The 17,745-nt window shown below is 39.5% G+C and overlaps 1 protein-coding gene across 7 annotated transcripts in view; it reads left to right on the top strand.

Annotated features, from left to right (window-relative positions):
• TBCK (TBC1 domain containing kinase) overlaps window positions 1-17,745 on the top strand; it is a 277,680-nt gene that overhangs the window by 216,609 nt on the left and 43,326 nt on the right. For 6 of the 7 annotated variants that reach the window (XM_016951969.4, XM_001170662.7, XM_054683247.2 and 3 more), the window contains one exon: window positions 5,502-5,661. In XM_016951969.4, the coding sequence (XP_016807458.1) occupies window positions 5,502-5,661 (160 nt within the window). Of the gene's footprint in view, window positions 1-5,501; window positions 5,662-9,404; window positions 11,532-17,745 lie in introns of those variants that run through there. The other variant, XM_054683248.2, reaches the window with a different exon arrangement.

The raw sequence follows: 17,745 nt of genomic DNA, 5'->3' as shown, positions 1-17,745 counted from the left end.
CAATGGGGATATAGAGTTTAGTTATAGCACCCCTGCCCACCAGAAGCTCACAGTCTTATAACTAAAATAGATACATGAAATAGATAATTGCAGTATAATATGAAATGGCCTATGTCTGAAGCATACCCAAATGTCATGGAAATATAGGATGGGCACCTAAACCAGGTGATGTCTGACATGATTCTTAAAAAACAAGTAGAAGTTAGTAACCTAACAAAGAAAAGAGAGAAGGCATTGAAAAATCACATTGTTTGAGGCCCAGAGAGGGTGAGACAGACACATTTAGGAAGTTACAAGAATTGTGGATGAGCATGTCTGGAATATATGAAAATTAGTAATGAAACTAGAGTAGGTAAAAGTAGCCTCATTGAAAATGTCTCATAACATGCTAAGAAATTTGGGTTTTATTCCAAAGGCAGTAAGAAACTTAAAAAATTCTAAACAGGTAGGTGCCATGCTCAGATTTTTATTTCAGAAAAATTACTTTAATGCATTGTAGAGGATGGATGAGGGTAGAGATAATCTTGCAGGCAAAATTAGGATTGAATTATCCAGAAATTTGATGTGTATAATCATTCATTCATATCCTGTCATAAAGAGTGAGGTCCCTAGCTTTTCCCTAAATAAACCAGTTTTAGTGAGCCTATGCTGAAGAAGATTGAGAGAAATTACTTTCGTTGCTGTTTCTTTCCCTTTTCTCAAAGTGTGTGCTGACAAAGGGAAATTCTATATCGTTGACACTTGCAAGCATTGTTAGATACTGGTGCCACTGGTTGGGGTGGCCAGAAGGCACCTTAGCATATTTGCTGACGATACTAGTTACTCCAGGTTTGGCAAAATTCTGAAATTCATTTACTCACCAAATATGTAAGCGATGTTCTAAGCATTCTATTAATCCTTGCAAGAGATTCAAAAACGAAATAAATATAATACACATTGTTCCTATCAGTTGTTTAGATAGAAGTCATTTTCATTAGAAAATTTTATATAAAATCAAATTGCTGTTATAAGATATGTACAGATACTGTGGGAAGGGAAACTTTCATGGATGAAACATTTGAAGGATGGATGTTTGAATGTGCAAAAATGAGAAAAAGATATTTGGGCAGAGAAAACTACAGGAGATAGAAAACATATTGGTAACAGTGCATGATTTAGTTTGGTTGGAATTAAAGTAGTTAGGTTCTATTCATGAGGACTGAACTGAGAAATATGGGCTTTGTCCTATAGGCAGTCATAGAAAGTTTCTCAGAAAGGATACAATAATCAGAACACTTTGCTTTTAAATTTTTTCTCTGTCAATATTGTAAATCAAGTGTATTTCCAAGAGAAAAGACAAAAGTTGGAGAAAACAGTTACTACAGTAGTTTAAGCTCAAGACAAATCAATATCTGAAATAGGCAAGGGGTAATGGGAATAAAAATGTGAGTACAAGATTTATTAGAGCAGTAGAATATTGGATGTTGCTATTGATAAGATGTTGGAAATGAGATTTTTGACTGGTTGATTTGGGGGATGGTGATGCCATTCAGACTATCAATAGATTTAGCAAAGAAAATCATGATATCTAAACATCATTTTATCAGTTAATGCTATTTAGTTATGGTATATATGAGAGAACTGTGGGTTTAATTTCATATTTCTTTTTCGCTGTTGATATACTAAAGGTAAAACTTTCAGTTTGGGCTGAAAGGTCTATAATACTAATTATAATTAGTTAACCCAGCAGACAAACAGCCAAAAAACAAAGGTAGGTAGATCTTCTTGAGTGGTTTGGTGAAATATTGGTGTGTGTTGTCTTTAAAGATACGATGTCACTAAGTGTGGCATCCAGCAAAAATGCTGTGCTCTTTTAGGATGTAAAAAAACATGAGCTGGTTTCTGTGCTGAATTTTAAACAATATTTTAAAGGAATTTTCAAATCTTTTTGTAAATTGAAGAGTCTTTCTGAACATACTTGGTTAACTACCATGTAATTTACCTATACACTGTACCTATATTCTTATACCTGATTTTTTTCTGTTTGATTGAAGTGCAGCATATCTACTTACAGCATTGTTTTGTAGACTGAATTATGAATACAGGAAAGTTTTAATATCTTAGAGACCTAGAAGATAATATACATCATCCCTACCTGTTAATGCTATTCTGATAATCCAACTTATTTATCAGAAGTTTACAGTAATTTTTAAAATCTGTCTGTGCATTGGGCTATCAAATTCTGTTTAATGCAAATTTTTGATTTTGTTCTTAGCACACATTCAAATACTTTTGGTAGTATCTGCCAAATGGAATATTGAGCTGAATGGCTTATTTGCAGGGAGGGGTACAACTTACTCCAAGACAGGGTAAGATATATAGTGTAAGGTCACCATATGCCAAAGAAAATTCATATGTTTACTGGAATATATCCTGTAGTGCATTCAGGGTAGTAAACAACCATATCCAAACACATGGTAAAGTGACTGCTACAATAACTGGATGCTTTTATGCTTTCATAACTATTATTATTCCAGTCTAGAGATTTCATCGTAATTACTGCTGACTTCTGTAATGATGTTTTTTATCTTTTAACTCTTTCAAGTATGTCATAAAAAATTCTAATTTCCTATGAACACTGGAAGTTAAAAATTAGTGTTTATGGATACCATTGCCACTTTTGCCAAAACCTAACCAAAAATTGTAATGTCATTGTTGGGATTACAGTATCATGATATATATGTGATTGGGGCTAATCACCCCATAAATACTTTGGCTACTATTTCCTTAATAGTAATATTTCCTCTGAACTGGGTTCTTTGAAGCTGTAGCTTTTTAAATTCTTAGATTATAAAATAGCATAGTGACTGACTGTTGAGTATTACACTCATTATAGAACCTCTTTAAGTGTGGTTATTGTTTACCCCATATCTGTGTTTATGTAATGAGAAAGGCCTTTTTAAAATGTAAAACATTAGTGTAGAGGATTCAGATTTTTATCTATATTATACAGAAAGCAGTAAAGTGACAGTCATACTTCTAAAATATGTAGTGTTGCGTGTTCATCTCTAACCCTACCTTTGTGTGAAGGTCCTATGTATACTTGGTTTCCACTGTAATACAGTGAAATAAAACCAAAGTTCTTAGAGCATGGAAAAAGCGCTTATCTCAACATATTCTCTATCATGTCTCTTTCCTTGCCAGATTTTACTCATGACTGATGACAGTCAACTATGGTCATTCAGAGTCACCATATGTCAAAAATTTTCTTCTATTTTCCTCTTTATTTATTTATTCTTTCTAATAAAAAATATACAGAAATCTGTTGTTTGCTCATTTTCCAAATACCTCATATTTTATTCTGATTATGAAGTACTCAACAAGTGAAAAAAGTATTCACCTACCTAGATTTACAATATAATCTGACCACCTCTCAAATGTCTAGAAGTTGCCTAAAGCAGTTCTATTTCACCTAATGCTGTCTGTGTCACATGGGAAATTGTATTGTAGGCCATGTAAATACTTTCCAAGGAAACAAGAAAAGATTTCTAAATAACCAAAGTTGTCTTCATTATCCAACTTATATAAACAACAGGCTATTCATTGTAAATATACTTATTTATAACTAGGCCAATCTCATTCTCCTCTGTTTTTTGCCAGTAATACATTCTCCTCTGCTGTTTTCCAGTAATGATAGACGATTTAGAGGTTTGACCACCATGTCTACAGACATTCATGCTTACCCAATCATTTTTGTGCTATAAGTTTCATGACAAGAGTGTTCTTGGATGAGTGTTCTTAGATATTATCCAGGACATTTTGGTTGAAGTAGATTAAGAATAAGGAAAGTGTGGTTTAAAACTCTGTTTCTTTTGTGCCTTATTTTCCAAAGTGTAGCCTAAAAAAGGTTTGGAATCATTTTGTATTTTGAAAAACTTTCTCTTTCAAAAAAGACTCTGTTGCTGTCATATTTTGTGAAGCATTTTAATATTTAATCTAGATTTTTTAAACAAATAATAAATCACAAGGATAATAGGATAATAACTTTATGACATACTTTTAGTAACTGAAAGGAGTTTAGATTAAAATCTTCTTTAAAGGCACATAATAAATAGGTGATATCAAACCTACAAAATCACCTTAATACTTATCTATGATTATAGATATAGTTACTAGGTATGGTTATTTAGATATAGATGGGTACTTTTTTAACCAAATACAGTATTCACTGAATGTATCTATTAAACAGTTCTTCTTTTAGAGTCAGGGTCTTCTAATTTTCTAATACGTGGCTGAACAAATTTTATGGATGGCTGAACAAATTTTATGGAAGAGGCACTTAAAGGTGACTTTACATGTAAAGCTTAACACAGTCTGAGCATTATCTTTTATGTCTTTTATTTCTGATTTTCAAGGGAGAGAATCTCATTGGCTCAGCCTGCATCATATATCCACCATCACCCTCCCCTCCACCATCCTGTCAGTCATGGTTGTAGCAGGGTCATCTGATACCAACATGACAACCTAGGCTCACCCTTTCCTCAGGGTCAGTGGTTGGTGCTCTTCCAAACAAGAAAACAGCAGGTGGGCAGGCAGCCCAAACATGTCTGCTACAGCATTTCACCAGGATAGATTTGTATTGCTTTTGCTACTCTAAACACACTGAAAAAAGGAAAGATGTTCATAGTTGAAGAGGTTGTTTGATAAATATGGAAACACTCTCTGGCAACTGATTCAGGCCTCACAGATGTAGATATAGGTGCTGAGAATATATGAGTTGTTTGTTAGGTTCTTAGTATGTGTTATAAAAAATTTTCATTTTAAGTAGATCTTTACTGAAAATAAAAGTACTTTCAGTTTTTTAAAAAAAGTACCATCAGAGTAATTATATTCTGAGAGAAAAGTCATTACTCTTCAGGAAAACTGCAATTGGGAATATTGAATAATTAGAAATGTTTGAGAAACTAATGCTGATGAAGTTCAAAGGTAATCTACCCATGATCATAAATTCTCTGCCCATTCTAGAAAACTTCAACTAAACAATGCCTACTGGAATGTTAATGTTGATTCTCTCTCCTTTCATTTTTCAGAACTTATTTACAGTTCTTTCTCTCATTATTAATGTCATACCCTTTTCTTTAAAAAAAAAAGATGAAGCAGCAGCTGACTAGAAAATTTAAATTGTAAGATATGTAGTCCATCTCCACCATCTCCACTCATTATAGAACTTCTTTAAGTGTAGTTATTGTTTACCCATATCTGTGTTTATGTAATGAGAGATGCTTTTGATGTAAGATCCTTTTATATCTTTGGCTAGTCATCTTCCTTTCTCTTTTCTACTTCATTTTCAAATTTAACTTTTTTTTTTCTCCTGGAGGTGCCTTACTTCATTTAGATAAAATACTCACATAAGCTGGAAGATGTTTAGTACTATCTTCTGGGAGTCACTTAGCTCTGTGAGTTTCCCTCAGACACTCAGGATTGCACACAAATAAATGTTTTCCTTAAACTTTCCTTCTCAGCTTTATTCGTGGTCACATTGCAGGAAGCATCAACATTCCATTCAGTGCTGCCTTCACTGCAGAAGGGGAGCTTACCCAGGGCCCTTACACTGCTATGCTCCAGAACTTCAAAGGGAAGGTCATTGTCATCGTGGGGCATGTGGCAAAGCACACCGCTGAGGTAAGTATATTCAGAAATGTCATATGTACATATGATGAGTGATTTACCTGCCTTCTATATGAAGGTTATCTAAAAGTATATTTCTTCAGGAGTTGGTCACAAATACTATGAGCTTTGAAGATTTGTCTGTGTTCTTATATGGAAGAGTTTGTCTGCCTTTAATTGAAGCATTTTTCCTTCAGTGTTCAGCATCAGAATCAACAGTAACCTTAAAAAATCAAAATAATAGCCTAAGGCTGTTTTTTTCTAACTGCTTTCTGAAATTGTAAAGAAGTAGCTTGAATTCCCTCCACTGGAGAAAAACAGTAGTGTTCAAGTGTAGGCTCTGAGAGCTGGTCATGATGAGATTTGTTAGATTTAGAAATTGTGTTTACTAGAGACTCAAAGCTTTTTGATGATAGAGAATTCAGGGAGAATGTCAACTGTCAGACATGAGAAGTACATGAAACAATAAAATGGCTTCCTTCTTCCATGGCTATGTTCTAAGCAAATTGAAAAATAAAACAAAGAGTAGCATATGAAGGCCAAAAATATCTTTATTTTTTAATAAAAGACAAGTTGAAGACTGTAGCTTAGTATGAGAGCCAAATGGACTTACTTAAAAACAAGCAGCCAGAGAAGGTATCTAGATATAGGCAACGTTGAACAAGTACAGGATCTTTCTCTAAGAGGGAAGAATCTGCTCCTAGAAAAGTAGCAGAGGTAACTTGCTCCCTGCAGACAGCTTTTTTCTAAAAGGAAGATAAGCAGGACTGAGCCTTCCCAAATTTACCAATCAAATAAATCCTTCAACCTCCCAGGGCACAGAGAATAGAGGGACAAAGAGAAAGGCCAGGAATATGCTTAGGAAAATTCTGTCATCAGGGAAATCAGGAGTGGAGACTAAATATTTGCCTTGATTGTACATATTCCTTTGAGCACTCCTGAAATGTGGTCACTGAAAATTTCAGCTTAGAACTTTAAAACTTTATTTTTTTTTTACTCTTAGTAATCAGAGAAATAACCTAAAATGTCTTTTATTATAAAAACTAATAACCACACTTTGTTGAACACTTGGAAAATATAGAGAGACCAAAAAAGGAAATAAAAAGTATGCATGATTTTACCACCTGGGAGGCAAAAAACACTTCTTGAATTTTTTTATTGGAAAATTATAATTCCTCCATTCAATTCAATTCTGATATTGGCTAAAGGTAACCCTCCCATCCCCACCTGCACATACCCAATACTGATACAAACTCAGAAAAAAGGAAACATGAAAATACTTTGCTCTTTTATTCCTAGAGCGAGTGTGTATGAAGTCCATGAAAACAACATGTAAGGGTTACATTTAGAGAACTATGCCATATGATTTCATAGTAAGGAACTAGGCTATTGATTTTTCCAAATTTGATGCCTTCACTATAATTTTTAAGTCTTTTAAGTTTTTGCTTTTCACAGAGCAAAATCGAGAGGAATAGAAATTTCCCATATACCACTACCCCACACATGCACAACCTTTCCCATTATCAGCCTCCCCCATCAGAGTGATACATTTGTTACAACTAATGAACCTTCATTGACACATCATTATCATCCCAAGTCCACAGTTTACATCAGGGCTCACTCTTGGTGTTGTATATTATTTTTAATTCGTAATAAATTTTTATTAACTTTTATTTTAGGTTCAGGGGTACATGTGCAGGTATGTTATATAGGTAAACATGTCATAGGCATTTGTTGTACAGGTTATTTTATCACCGAGGTACTAAGCCTAGTACCCAATAGTTATTTTTTCTGCTTCTCTTCCTCCTCCCACCCTCCAGCCTCAAGTAGGGCCCAGTGTCTGTTTTTTCCACCTTTGTTAGAAATTTAAAACTGTAAAAGTCAGATTAGAACTTTAAGACTATTGATCATAAACCATTTTAAGCATCCAACAATCCATGTCTCAGAAGTACAGGACTGATAGCAGCATTAACTTTTTGTTTGTTTGTTTGTTTGTTTGAGACGAGTCTCGCCCTTTCGCCCAGGCTAGAGTGCAGTGGTGCAATCTCAGCTCACTACAAGCTCCGTCTCCCAGGTTCACACCATTCTCCTGCCTCAGCCTCCCGAGTAGCTGGCACTACAGGCACCCACCACCACGCCCAGCTAATTTTTTCGTATTTTTAGTAGAGACGGGGTTTCACCATGTTAGACAGGGTGGTCTCAATCTCCTGACCTCGTGATCTGCCCGCCTCGGCCTCCCAAAGTGCTGGGATTACAGGCGTGAGCCTCCGCACCTGGCCAGCATTAACTTTTGACACTAAATGAAAGTCATTTTTAATGATGAAACTTAACTAACCATACTAAAGAAGTATGCAAGTGGATATTACTTCTAAGTTATAAATCACTCACCTATCTTTTATATAACTATATCTACCATCCAACAGAGAACAATCTCAATACACCTATTTCAGAGAAAGTCAGAAAATAGTAACACACATGGTTTGGCTATTTGTCCCCTCCAAATCTCATGTTGAAATGTAATCTCCAATGTTGGAGGCTGGCCTGGTGGTGAGAGGTGACAGCATGCTGGCAGCCCTTGCAGCCCTCGCTCGCTCTTGGCACCTCCTCGGCCTCAGCACCCACTCTGGCTGCACTTGAGGAACCCTTCAGCTCGCCACTGCACTGTGGGAGCCCCTTCCTGGGATGGCCGAGGCCAGAGCCAGCTCCCTCAGCCTGCGGGGAGGTGTGGAGGGAGAGGCACAGGCGGGAACCGGGACTGCGCACATTGCTTGCAGGCCAGTTAGAGTTCCAGGTGGGCGTGGGCTTGACGGCCCCGCACTGGGAGCAGCCGGCTGGCTCTGGGCAGTGAGGGGCTTAGCACTCAGTCCAGCAGCTGCGGAGGGTGCACCAGGTCCCCCAGCAGTGCTGGCCCACCAGCGCTGCACTTGATTTCTCACTGGGCCTTAGCTGCCTGCCTGCAGGGCAGGGCTTGGGACCTGCAGCCCGCCATGCCTGAGCCTCCCCCCAACCCACCGTGGGCTCCTGCCCGGCCCAAGACTCCCCAACGAGTGCTGCCCCCTGCTTCACAGCACCTGTTCCCATCGACTGCCCAAGGGCTGAGGAGTGTGGGTGCACGGTGTGGGACTAGCAGGCAGCTCCACCTGCGGCCCCAGTGTGGGATCCACTGGGTGAAGCCAGCTGGGCTCCTGAGTCTAGTGGGGACTTGGAGAACCTTTATGTCTAGCTAAGGGATTGTAAATACACCAATCAGCACTCTGTATCTAGCTCAAGGTTTGTAAACATACCAATCAGCACCCTGTGTCTAGCTCAGGGTTTGTGGATGCACCAATCAGCACTCTGTATCTAGCTAATCTGGTGGGGACTTGGAGAATCTTTATGTCTAGCTAAGGGATTGTGAATACACCAATCGGCACTCTGTATCTAGCTCAAGGTTTGTAAATGCACCAGTCAGCACTCTGTGTCTAGCTCAGGGTTTGTAAATACACCAATCAGCACTCTGTATCTAGCTAATCTAGTGGGGAGGTGGAGAACTTTTGTGTCTAGCTCAGGGATTGTAAATGCACTAATCAGCACCCTGTCAAAACAGACCAATCAGCTCTCTGTAAAACAGACCAATTGGCTCTCTGTAAAATGGACCAATCAGCAGGATGTGGTTGGGGCCAGATAAGAGAATAAAAGCAGGCTGCCCCAGCCAGCAGTGGCAACCTGCTCAGGTCCCCTTCCACACTGTGGAAGCTTTGTTCTTTCGCTCTTTGCAGTAAATCTTGCTACTGCTCATTCTTTGGGTCCACACTGCCTTTATGAGCTGTAACACTCACCACGAAGGTCTGCAGCTTCACTCCTGAACCCATCAAGACCATGAACCCACCGGGAGGAACGAACAACTCCAGATGTGCCGCCTTAAGAGCTGTAACACTCACTGCAAAGGTCTGCAGCATCACTCATGAGCCAGCGAGACCACGAACCCACCAGAAGGAAGAAACTCCAAACACATCCGAACATCAGAAGGAACAAACTCTGGACGTGCCGCCTTTAAGAACTGTAACACTCACCACAAGGGTCCGTGGCTGCATTCTTGAAGTCAGTGAGACCAAGAACCCACCAGTTCCGGACACAGTGGGAGGTGTTTGGTCATGGGGGCAGATCCCTCGTGAATGGCTTGATGTCCTCCCCATGGTAATAAGTGAGTTCTCACTCTGTTAGTTCACATGAGAGCTCGTTGTTTAAAAGTCTGGCTCTTCCTCCTTTCTCTTGTTCCTGCTCATGCCATGTGACATGCTGGCTCCCTGTTACCTTCCACCATGATTGTAAGCTTTGTGAGGTTTCATCAGAGATAGATGTCAGCACCATGCTTTCTGTAAAACCTGCAAAACTGTGAGCCAGTTAACCATCTTTTTTTAATAGATTGCCCAGTCTCGGGTACTTCTTTATAGCAACACAAGAACAAACTAACACAGATAATTGGTACCAGGAGTGGGGTGTTGCTGTTAAATACCTGAAAATGTGGAAACAGCTTTGGAACTGGGTAATAGGCAGAGGTTGAAAGAGTTTGGAAGGCTCAGAAGAAGACAGGAAAATGAGTAAAAGTTTGAAACTTCTTAGAGACTGATTAAATAGTTGTAACCAAAATGCTGATATGGACAATAAAGTCCAGGCTGATTAAGTCTTAGGTGGAAATGAGAGAGTTATTGGGAACTGGAGTTAAGATTACCCATGTTACACCCTGGCAAAGAACTTGACAACAGTGTGTTCATGTCATAGGGATCTGAGTTTAAACTTAATTATGATGACAAGATACCTGGCAGAAAAAAAAAAGTCTAAGCAGCAAAGCATTCAAGAAGTGGTATGGCTTCTTCTAACACCCTAAGTCATATATGGAAGCAAATAAAAGACTTAAAGTTATATTTAAAAGGGAAGCAGAGCATAAAAATTTGGAAAACTTGTAGCCCAGCCCTATGGTAGAAAAAATCCAAGCAGGCTACAGAGCAACCATTTGCTAGAGAGATTAGCATGACTAAAAGGGAGCCAAGTGCTAATAGCCAAGACAATGGGTAAAAGGCCTTGAAGGCATTTCAGAGTTCTTAGGGACAGCCCTTGTCATCACAGGCCCAGAGGCCTAGGGAAGAAGAATGGTTTCAGTGGTCAGGCCCAGGACCCCACCTCCCTGCACAGCCTCAGGACAGTGCTCCCTGCATCATGACCACTCAGGCTCCGGCCACAGCTTAACTGGGCCAAGGTAAAGCTCAGGCTGCCACCCTAGAAGGAGCAAGCTATAATCCCTGGCAGCTTTCATGTGATGTTCAGCCTGCAGATGCACAGAATGCAAATGTGAAGGAAGCTTCGCAACTCCCACCTGGATTCCAGAGCATGTGTGGGGAAGTCTGGATACCCAGGCAGAAGCCTACTACAGGAGCAGAGCCCCCACAGAGAAACTATACTAGGGCAGCGCCAATGGGAAACGTAGAGTGGAGCCCCTGCAGAGTCCCCACCAGGGAACCGGCTAGTGGAGCTTTGGGAAGTGGGATGCCACCCTCCAGACCTGAGACTGGTAGAGCCATTGGCAGCTTGCAACCGCAGTATGGAAAAGCCATAGGTACTCAACTCCAACCTGTGACAGTAGCCATGAGGGCTGCACCTTGGAAAGCCACAGGGACAAACCTGTCCAAGGCCTTCATAGCCTACATCTCACACCATTCTGCCCAGGATGTAGGACATGTCAAAGGAGATTGTTTTGGAGCTTTAAGATTTAATGACTGTCCTGCTGAGTTTCAGACTTGTGTGGGCGTATTGCCTCTCTTTTGGCCAATTTCTCCCTTTTCAAATGATAATGCATACCCAATATCTGTAGCACCATTGTATATTGGCAGTAAATAACTTGTTTTTGATCTCACAGGCTCATAGGATCAATGGACTCATCTCCAGATGATACTCAAGACTTGACACTTGGCACTTGAGACTTGAGTTAATGCTGAAGCAGGTTAAGAATTTGGTGGACTATTGCAGAGGCTTGGTTGTATTCTGATATGTGAGGAGGACATAAGACTTAGGGGATCAGAGGCAGAATGATGTGGTTTTGATGTTTGTCCCCTCCAAATCTCATTTCAAATGTAATCCCTATGTTCAATGTGGAGCCTTTTAAGGAGGTGTTTGGATTATGGGGGAAGATCGCTCATGAATGGTTTGGTGCCCTCCCAGTGATAATAAGTGAGTTCTTGCTCTGCTAATTCATGTGAGAGTTGTTATGAGAGTTTATGGTTTAAAGGAGCCTGGCTCCACCTCCTCTCTCTCTTGTTCCCACTCTGGCCATGTGACATGCTAGCTCCCTGTTGCCTTCTGTCAGGATTGTAAGCTTCCTGAGGCCTCACCAGAAGATGTTGGTACCACACTTCCTGTAAAGCCTACAGAACCATGAGCCAATTAAACCTCTTTAATTTCTTCTATTAAAAAAAAAAAAAAGGATACATGTACAGAACATGCAGGTTTGTTACATAGTTATATGTGTGCCATGGTGGTTTGCTGGACCTACTGACCTGTCCTCTAAGATCCCTTCCCTCACCCACCAGCACCCAACAGCCATGGGGTGTATTGTTCCCCTCTCTGTGTCCATGTGTTCTCAATGTTCAACTCGCATTTGTGAGCGAGAACATGCGGTGTTTGGTTTTCTGCTCCTCTATTAGTTTGCTGAGGGTGATGGCTTCCAGCTTCATCCATGTCCCTGCAAAGGACATGATGTCATTCCTTTTTATGGCTTCATAGTATTCCATGGTTTTCTTTATCCAGTTTTATTCCAGATTTTCTTTATCCAGTCTATCATTGATGGGCATAAATAGTGCTGCAATAAATATACATGAGTATGTGTCTTTATAATAGAATGATTTCTATTCCTTGGGTATATACCCAGTAATGGGATTGCTGGGTCCAGATGGTTTTTCTGGTTCTAGATCCTTGAGGAATCACCATACTGTCTTCTACAATGGTTGAACTAATTTACATTCCTACCAACAGTGTAAGTGTTCCTATTTCTCCACACCTTCACCAGCATCTATAGTTTCCTGACTTTTTAATAATCACCATTTTGACTGGCGTGAAATAGTATCTCATTGTGGTTTTGATTTGCATTTCTCTGATGACCAGTGATGTTGAGCTTTTTTTCATGTTTGTTGGCTGTGTAAATGTCTTCTTTTGAGGAGGAGCTGTTCATATGCTTTGCCTACTTTTTGATGGGATGGTTTGTTTTTTTCTTGTAAATATGTTTAAGTTCCTTGTAAATTCTGGATGTTAGACCTTCGTCAGATAGGTAGATTGCAAGAATTTTCTCCCATTCTGTAGTTGCCTGTTCACTCTGATGACAGTTTATTTTGCTGTGCAGGAGCTCTTCAGTTTAATTAGATCCCATTTGTCAATTTTGGCTTTTGTTACAATTGCTTTTGGCATTTTTGTCATGAAGTCTTTGCCCATGCCTATGTGTGAATGCTATTGCCTAGGTTTTCTTCTAGGGTTTTTATGGTTTTGGGTTTTACCTTTAAGTCTTTAATCCATCTTGAGTTAATTTTTGTATAAGACATAAGGTAGGGCTCCAGGCCAGTTCCAGTTTCCTGCATATGGCTAGCCAGTCTTCCCAGCACCATTTACTGAATAGGAGATCCTTTCCCCACTGCTCGTTTTTGTCAGGTTTGTTGAAGATCAGATGGTTGTAGACATGTGGTATTATTTCTGAGATCTCTGTTCTGCTCCATCGGTCTGTATGTTGGTCCTGCTCCGTTGGTCTATATGTACAAGTACCATGCTGTTTTGGTCACTGTAGCCATGTAGTATAGTTTGAAGTCATCTAGCATGATGCCTCCAATTTTGTTCTTGTTTGCTTAGGATTGTCTTGCCTATATGGGGTCTTCTTTGATTTCATATGAAATTTAAAATAGTTTTTTCTAATTCTGTGAAGAATGTCACTGGTAGCGTGATGGGAATAGCACTGAATCTGTAACTTACTTTGGGCAGTATGGCCATTTTCATGATATTGATTCTTCCTATCCATGAGGATGGAATGTTTTTTCATTTGTTTGTGTCCTGTCTTATTTGCTTGAGCAGTGGTTTGTAGTTTTCCTTAAAGAGGAATTCACATCCCTTGTTAGCTGTATTCCTAGGTATTTTATTCTGTTTTAGTGATTTTCAATGGGAGTTCACTCATGATTTAGCTTTCTGCCTGCCTATTGTTGGTGTAAAGGAATGCTTGTGATTTTTGCACATTGATTTTTTATTCTGAGACTTTACTGAAGTTGCTTATCAGTTCAAGAAGTTTTGGGGCTGAGATGATGTGGTTTTATAAATATAAAATCATGTTGTCTGCAAACAGAGACAACTTGACTTCCTCTCTTCCTATTTGAATACCCTTTATTTCTTTCTCTTGCCTGATTGCCCTGGCCAGAACTTCCTATACTGTGTTGAATAGGAGTGGTGAGAGAGGGCATCCTTGTATTGTACCAGTTTTTAAAGGGAATGCTTCCAGCTTTTGCCCATTCAATATGAAATTGGCTGTGAGTTTGTCATAAATAACTCTTATTATTTTGAGATATGTTCCATCAATACCGAGTTTATTGAGAGTTTTTAACATGAATGGATGCTGAATTTTATCAAAGGCCTTTTCTGCATCTGTTGACATAATCATGTGATTTTTGTCTTTGGTTTGGTTTATGTGATGGATTACATTTATCGATTTGCATCTGTTGAGCCAACCTTACATCCCAGGGATGAAGCTGACTTGATCGTGGTGGATAAGTTTTTTGATGTGCCGCTGGATTGGGTTTGCCAGTATTTTATTGAGGATTTTCTCATCAATGTTCATCAGGGATATTGACATGAGATTTTCTTTGTTTGTTGTGTCTCTTCCCGGTTTTGATATCAGGATGATGCTGGCTTCATAAAATTAGTTAGGGAGGAGTCCCTCCTTTTCAGTTGTCTGGAATAGTTTCAGAAGGAATGGTACCAGCTCCTCTTTGTATTTCTGGTAGAATTCAGCTGTGAATCCATCTGGTCCTGGGCTTTTTTTGGTTGGTAGGCTATTAATTACTGCCTCAGTTTCAGAGCTTGTTATTGGTATATTCAGGGATTCAACTTCTTCCTGGTTTAGTCTTGGTAGGGTGTATGCATCCCAGAATGTATCCATTTCTTCTAGATTTTCTAGTTTCTTTGCATAGAGATGTTTATAGTATTCTCTGATGGTAGTTTGTATTTCCGTGGCATCAATGGTTATATCGTGTTTATCATTTTTATCCTGTCTATTTGATTCTTCTCTCTTTTTCTTCATTAGTCTAGTTAACAGTCTATTTTATTAATTTTTTCAAAAAAAAGCTCCTGGATTGATTTTTTTGGAGGGTTTTTCATGTCTCTATCTCCTTCAATTCTTCTTTTAGTTATTTCTTGTCTTCTGCTAGCTTTTGGATAAGTTTGCTCTTGCCTATTTTGCTCTTTTAATTGTGATGTTAGGGTGTCGATTTGAGATCTTTTTAGCTTTCTGATGTGGACATTTAGGGCTAAAACTTCCCTCTTAACAGTTCTTTAACTGTGTCTCAGAGATTCTGGTGCATTGTCTCTTTGTTCTCATTGATTTCAAGGAACTTGATTTCTGCCTTAATTTTGTTATTTACCCAGGAGTCATTAAGGAACAGGTTGTTCAATTTCCATGAAACTATGTGGTTTTGAGTGAGTTTCTTAATCCTGAGTTCTAATTTGATTGAACTGTGTTCTGAGAAACTGTTATGATTTCAGTTCTTTTGCATTTGCTGAGGAGTGTTTTACTTCCAATTATGTGGTTGAATTTTAGAATAAGTGCCATGTGGCACTGAGAAGAATGTATATTCTGTTGGAGTAGAGAGTTCTGTAGATGTTTACTAGGTTTACTTGATCCAGAGCTGAGTTCAAGTCCTGAATATCCTTAATTTTATGTCTCATTGATCTAATACTGACAGTGGGGTGTTGAAGTCTCCCACTGTTATCGTGTCAGAGTCTAAGTCTCTTTGTAGGTCTGTAAGAACTTATTTTATGAATCTGGGTGCTCCTATATTGGGTGAATACATATTCAGAATATAGCTCTTCTTGCTGAATTGTTCCCTTTACCATTGTGTAATGCCCTTCTTTGTCTTTTATGATCTTTGTTGGTTTAAAGTCTGTTTTGTCAGCGACTAAGATTGCAACCTGTTTTGTTTTGTTTTGTTTTGTTTTTCTTTCCATATGCTTGGTAAATTTTCCTCCATCCCTTTATTTTGAGCCTGTGTGTGTCTGCACATAAAATGAGTCTCCTGAATACAGCACACCAATGGGTCTTGACTCCTTATCCAATTTGCCAGTCTGTGTCTTTTAATTGGGGCATTTAGCCCATTGACATTTAAGGGTAGTATTGTTATGTGTGAATTTGATCCTGTCATCATGATGCTATTTGGTTAATTTGCATACTAGTTGATGCAGTTTCTTCATAATGTCATTGGTCTTTATTTTTTGGTGTGTTTTTGCAGTGGCTGGCACCGGTTTTGTTTTGTTTTGTTTTTTCCATTTTTAGTGCTTCTTTCAGGAGCTCTTGCAGGACTGACCTGGTGGTAATGAAATTCCTCAGCATTTGCTTGTCTGTAAAGGATTTTATCTCTCCTCCGCTTATGAAGCTTAGTTTGGCTGGATATGAGATTCTGGGTTGAAAATTCTTTAAGAACGTTAAATATTAGCCCCCAGTCTCTTCTGGCTTGTAGAGTTTCTCCTGAGAAGTCCACTGTTAGTCTGATGGGCTTCCCTTTGTAGGTTACCTGGCCTTTTTCCCTGGCTGCTCTTAACAGTTTTTCCTTCATTTCAACCTTGGAGAATCTAATGATTATGTGTCTTGGGGTTGATCTTCTCGTGGAGTATCTTAACGGTGGTGTTCTCTGTATTTCCTGATTTGCATGTTGGTCTGTTTTGCTAGGTTGGGGAAATTCTCCTGGCTAATATCCTGAAGTGTGTTTTCCAGCTTGTTTCCATTTTCCCTGTCTCCTTCTGGTACTCCGGTCGATCATAGGTTCAGTCTTTTTATTAAGTCCCATATTTCTTGGAGGTTTTGTTCATTCCTTTTCATTCTTTTTTCTCTATACTTGTCTGTGTGTCTTATTTCAGTAAGGTGGTCTTCAAACTCCGATATCCTTTCTTCCATGTGGTCGGTTTGGCTGTTGATACTCGTGTATTCTTCACAAAGTTCTCATGCTGTGTTTTCCAGCCCCTTCAGGTCGTTTATGTTCCTCTCTACACTAGTTATTCTAGTTAGCAATTCCTCTAACCTTTCATCAGTCTTCTTAGCTTCTTTGCATTGGGTTAGAACATGTTCCTTTACCTCGTCATAGTTTTTTATTACCCATCTTCTGGAGCCTTCTTCTGTCAATTTGTCCATTTGATCCTCCATCCAGTTCTGCACCTTGGAGAGACACTGCGATCATTTGGAGGAGAGGAGGCACTCTGGCTTTTGGGGTTTTCAGCATTTTTTTGTTGATTCTTTCCCATCTTCATGAGTTTGTCTAGTTTTGGTCTTTGAGGCTGCTGACCCTTGCATGGGGTTTTTATGGGGGTCTTTTTGTTGTTTTTGGTGCTGTTGTCACTTTCTACTTGTTTTTGTTTCAATAGTCAAGTCCCTCTTCTGTAGGGCTGCTGCAGTTTCCTGGGGGTTCACTTCCCTATTCATCTTATTTGCTCCTGTGCCTGGAGATGTCACTCAAGGAGGCTGGAGACCAGCAAAGATGGGTGCCTGCTCCATCTTCTGGGACCTCTGACCTTGAGGGGCACCAACCTGATGCCAGTAGGATCACTCCTGTATAAGGTGTCTGATAACCCCTGTTGGATGGTCTCACCCAGTTGGGTGGCACAGGGAGCAGGACCTGTTTAATGAAGTACTTTATTCCTTGTTCTAGAGGGTGTGTTTCACTGGGGGGAAACCCACTCGTCTGAGCTGCCTGGATTCCTCAGAACTACCAGGAGGAGAGGCTAAGTTGGCTGGTCTGCAGAGACTGAGGCCACCTCCCCCATCCCCCAGGGGCTCTGGACCAGGGAGATCTGAATTCTGTCCCTGAGCCTCTGGCTGGAGTTATTGGAGAT

The sequence above is a fragment of the Pan troglodytes genome, chromosome 3, assembly GCF_028858775.2.
Source record: "Pan troglodytes isolate AG18354 chromosome 3, NHGRI_mPanTro3-v2.0_pri, whole genome shotgun sequence".
Classification (NCBI taxonomy): domain Eukaryota; kingdom Metazoa; phylum Chordata; class Mammalia; order Primates; family Hominidae; genus Pan; species Pan troglodytes.
Note: the sequence above shows the minus strand (reverse complement) of the source record. Positions and strands in the feature narration are given on the sequence as shown.